This window comes from Lathyrus oleraceus, chromosome 7, assembly GCF_024323335.1.
Source record: "Lathyrus oleraceus cultivar Zhongwan6 chromosome 7, CAAS_Psat_ZW6_1.0, whole genome shotgun sequence".
In the NCBI taxonomy this organism is placed as follows: Eukaryota; Viridiplantae; Streptophyta; class Magnoliopsida; order Fabales; family Fabaceae; genus Lathyrus; species Lathyrus oleraceus.
In genome coordinates, this window is record NC_066585.1 from 499,924,687 (window position 1) to 499,929,822 (window position 5,136).

Below are 5,136 nucleotides of genomic sequence, written 5' to 3' on the forward strand. Positions count from 1 at the left end.
GTTGTTTAGAATTTGTTCCTGATGATGAGCATAACTTTTAATTTCATATTCATGAACTGAGTAGCATTTAATCTTGATTTTCAATTTAGGGTTTCATTTTGTTCCTAACATTGATTGGCCTTAATGAGTACTCATAAATGATTCTAGATTCCACCATCTTACTCGCCATGAAATTCTTAGCAACTTTGCTTCTTTAAGTTTTGCATTTTAAGATGTTTTTATTTTTTCCAGAAATCGGCCACCGCCCATGGTGGTCTGGTCGTCTTCTCAGGAGACCACAAGTCCCTCCCTCTAAAATTCAAAAATGGACCAATGGGAGTGTGACGTGTGGTCCCTCCAAATTTTAAATTTTGTTGTGTTCCCATGCGTTAATAAACACACCTTATGGTGTCCTTTCATTGGATCCAATGGCTCACACAGAGCCACCTCATTAATGAGGAAAAGGAGAAGAACTGCGTGCGTGCCTACCATAGACCTTGCTCCTTTTTTTTCCACTAGATTGCATTTTATTTAATTTTTCTATTTATTTTAATTATTTTATTTATATTAATATTTCTCAAACGATTTGGAATTTGGAAAAATGACCAACATGAAAGTAGTTTGGAATAGAAAATTAAAAATCATTTTTCTCTTTTTATGTGTTATTTTTAATGTATTTAAATCATAGTAATTTCAGATTACATGATAAAAATCCCAAAAAAAAAAAGTGCATGATCCTTATACAATAGGCGACACTTTTCCTTCTTGGAACTTTCTATTTTGAAGCATTTTTCATTTAGTTTGATTTTTTATGGTTTATTATCCATTTATTTCTTGAAAACCCTAAGCGTTGCAAATTGGTTCATAAATGGTATATAGTTACATTTTTGGTTTCCATAGGTGATTGGTGATATCTTTTGTGTTGAACACTTTTTCATTTGAAGCTTATTTCTTAAAGTTCAAAATTAGGGTTTTCCTTTTGCCCCTTTTTCTTGATTCAAGTTGTAACTTGTTATTGATGCATGATCAATGTGAAATGATTGCATACCTGGTTTTTATAGGAGATTCGGAGACTTTCTTATGTTGAAAGTTTTTTCATATGAACCCTTTCTCATTTAGTTCTCATTTAGGTGTTGATTTTGATGTTTATGCTAGTTTGTGACTTAGGATGGACCTCAAATGTTGATGCTTGACTTATGATTACATATTTATGTTTATATGACATTTTGGAACATGTTTTCTTCTGTCCACTTTGCATTTTTAGATCTTTTTCATTTTCATTTGATTTCATGTTTGATTTGACCAAGTTTTGGCATGTCTAAGTGATACATTGTATGATTAGAACCATAACTTGTTTGATACTCATCATGAATGAAATCCATGAACATTATTGATTTTCTATATCATTGTTATTAATTTCATATTCCAAAATGTTTTTGATCTCATGTTCATATCTTGCACCTTTGATTCAATTTTCAAGCATGTTGTAGATTAGGGTTTATACCTTGCTAGCATGCCTTGTTTTGATTCCTATTTTGTCAACTTGCATGATTAATGATGTGTTTCAATTGCATTTGATTATGACCTCACTATGTGTTATTTCATATGTTAAGTGTTTTTGTATTTTGATATTTTTCCATTTTCATTTCATTTTGTTTAGAAAGCATGTTTAGTTTGCATTCCATTTGTGACTTGCGTTGATAATCATGTTCAAATGTGCCTTTCCTTGCATGAGAAAAATACCAAAAATATATATTTCATTCTGGACTCACACTTATCCATTTCATCTTTTTAATTTTACTAACAATTTTGATCCTATGTTATAGTTTTAAATTTGTTAAGTCATTGCATTAGCATTGTTTCTCTTCTTGTTACATTCAAGTATTCCATTCAAACATGGTGAAAAAGAAAATTACAAAGAGGAAGATATAATCCAAATCAAGTGAGGTCAGAAAGATACCAAGAGATACCTTATTTCTTCATTTGTTTATTGGCTTTCATTTTCCTTTTATTTGTCTTTGAGATTCCATATGTGGAGGGGAAATATCTCCTTAGGACTAGTTTATCTTTCTTGCTTTTCAAAGTGATGTAATAAGGATACTATGGATACTATATTTATATAGGGGTATGAGACTTTGCATGAGGGGTAGGTTAGAGATTGTATGCTTTAATGCCTTAAACTAAAACCAACCTAAAATCAACCATTCAAAACTAAAGTTACTTTCTTGCATGAAAAACTTTTCACCTCCCTTGTCCATAACTTAGTAAGCTACCCTTTTTGCATGTCAAAAAACTTTGTAAAACACCTAATAAATGTTTTAACATAATCAAATATTAAAAAAACAAAACTTACTTTATTTTAAACCCTCGCACTTACTTGGTCAATATACCAAGCACCCAACCAATGTTGTAAGCCGAGTGTCTTTTTAGCCTCGCAATTAACCGGTCACAAGGGTGAACCACAAAAGAGCAAGCAAGAAAAAATATAAAGTATAATGGAAATTATCTTAAGTGAGAAGGCCTATTATCACTTGCTCTAATAAAATCCACCAACAAACAAAAACAACCTCTTAGGTGAACTACGAAGCTTTGATCCCTCATTGCACTTGGGGGGTACGTAGGCATGAGATGTTCACACAAATCTTTGTAAGCATAATAAAGAAATACAACCTCACTCTTTCCTTTCCTTGTTTTAAACCCACTCACCTTTTAATACCCACAATAAGGCAAACAACATATGATCAATGGTTCGCTTGGAGTACTAAGGATGCGAAGGGTGCCTAACACCTTCCCTTTGCATAACTGACTTGCTTACCTAGATCTATTTCTTAGGGTTTTATCGATATTTTCCCTTTCCATGTCTTTGGATACAATAAAGTTCGATGGCGACTCATACTTAGTGATTCAATTGAGTTAAGATAATCCAATATCTTACATTCAAAATTCCCACCGCGATAGGTGGCGACTCTGCTGGGGATTACTATTGGCACCCCCCCCCCCAATAGCAAAGTCCAGCCAAATTGCTTATATATTGTTGTTTGTTTTATGGGTGATACATGTGTGGTGAGATAACTTTTGATCTGAGCTTGAGCAAAAACATAAGAATAAGATGTCATATAGTCATGAAGACCCCCTTGGCTTAGGTGATGTGGGGTTGACATGAGATTCACACTTGGTGGAGACTCCCTTTGATTTCTCGAGGCCTTATGATCCAGTCGTAATGGTATTAGAGGACGACGACCCTAGGGTCTGAAAACCGAGAACATAGAACCCAATTAACCCATCTTTGCCTATATAGGAAACGTGGTATGATAATACCCTTTTGGCCTAGGCCTCGTGGGATTGATACATGATACCACACTTGAACGAGATTCTCTTTAGGTTATTATCAGCCCTCACCTACGTGATAAGTCGGTAAAATCTTCGAGATAGATTGTCAACATTCAATCACCTTTGTAGAACCCGGTTACTTATCTCTTAAACTTATAGCACATACCTTGTGGAATGGGGTTTTTTTAACATTAATCACCTTGGATTCATGCTTGTGATCCTAAACCAATAACCTTGCATTGTGTGTTCATGCATTCATCCATCATAACATCCTTTATCCACTTCCAAGGAGAAATTACTCGGATTATTACAAACTTGGACAAAGAAAGTCCCTTGGAATATTATATCGGTTTGACCCTCGATGTCCCTTCGATGAAAAATACCGGTATGTCCCTCGGTTGTCCCTCAGATTGATGTTACGTCGGTTTATCCCTAAAGGTTGCAATGTCCGAATTATTTAACAAGTTTGCAATAAATCGAGTTGTGATCCTTGAAGATGGATAAAGCATTTGCATTAAAAAATTGTCAAAAAAAACTTTGGTTATCATTTTAGTTTCCAGGATTGAAAATTATACTCATTTGTAAACTTCTCTCATTTGTTTATAGAATGCCTTTGGAAAAAGAAACTAGGAGTCGGTTCCAGTTCAATTTCCCCGATCCAGATTTATCTCTATTACAAGACTTGTCCGCTCGTGTGGAAGATCATGATGGTTTTAGGAAGAGGAATGGAAATCTCTTATCTTTGATGAAATTGAAAGTGGATAGCATGGCGTTGAGTGTTCTTTCATATTTTTATGACCCAACATATCATTGTTTCACTTTCCTCGATTATCAATTATCACTGACTCTCGAAGAATTCACTTACATTGCGGGAATTCCAATCCGTAATAAGGTTCCTTTTATTGGAGGAAAGGAGGTACCAAAGTCCCATATTATTGGGGCATCTCTACATGTTCCAAAGGCTGAAGAAGAAAATGGTCTCACCACTAAAGGAGGAATTTCCGGTTTCCCCATCAAGTACTTAGTGGAAAGAGCTTCACGTTATGCCAACATGGGGAGTAATGATGTGTTTGAGGAAATCTTGACCTTGATGATTTATGGGATTCTACTCTTTCCAAGCTTCAAAGACTTTGTTGATATGGATGCTATTCAGGTTTTCATGACTTGTAATTCGGTTCCTACTCTTCTAGGAGATGTCTATTACTCCATCCACTTTAGGACCGAGAAGAAGGGTGGATGGGTCTGTTGTTGTGCACCTATATTGTACAAGTGGTTTATTTCACACTTGCCACAGTCCACTTTATACAACAAGGACAATCTCATGTGGTCAAAAAGTCTTATGGCTCTTACTAATGGGGACATAGTATGGTACAATGCAGCCTATGATGTTGGGATGATTGTAGTGATTTATGGAGAATTCCCCAACGTACCTCTTATTGTTACCAAGGGATTTATTACCTACAATCCATCTTTAGCATACCGTCAGCTTGCCTATTCCATGGATGATAAGCCTAAGTCTCTATTGGTTACTCCTGTTGTCATCCGAGAAGGCGAGGAGAATATAAATATTAGAAAGGATGTTATGAAGGCTTGGTCTCATATTTTCGCAAGGAGAAGTTCGAGTTAGGTCCTCGAAACTGTATGGCAAAAAAGGCTTATACCACTTGGGTTAAAGATGGGGCTTCTAAGCTCAAGATGGCATTACCTCCCTCCACCATATTTGGGTAGCGAGCATGTGGAACCTGCTCATGTCTCTTTTGAGTAATTCAAGAAGCTAAAGGAAGAGAACGCCCAGTTAGTGAAAGATAGAGACATTTGGGAGAATAA

General features: G+C 35.5%; 1 protein-coding gene across 1 annotated transcript; it reads left to right on the forward strand.

Moving 5' to 3' along the window:
• Positions 1-3,916: 3,916 nt before the first annotated feature.
• LOC127104587 (uncharacterized) lies at positions 3,917-4,936 on the forward strand. The gene has a single exon (XM_051041767.1). It carries the CDS (start codon positions 3,917-3,919, stop codon positions 4,934-4,936), a length of 1,020 nt encoding a protein of 339 aa, XP_050897724.1.
• The last annotated feature ends 200 nt before the right edge of the window (positions 4,937-5,136 follow it).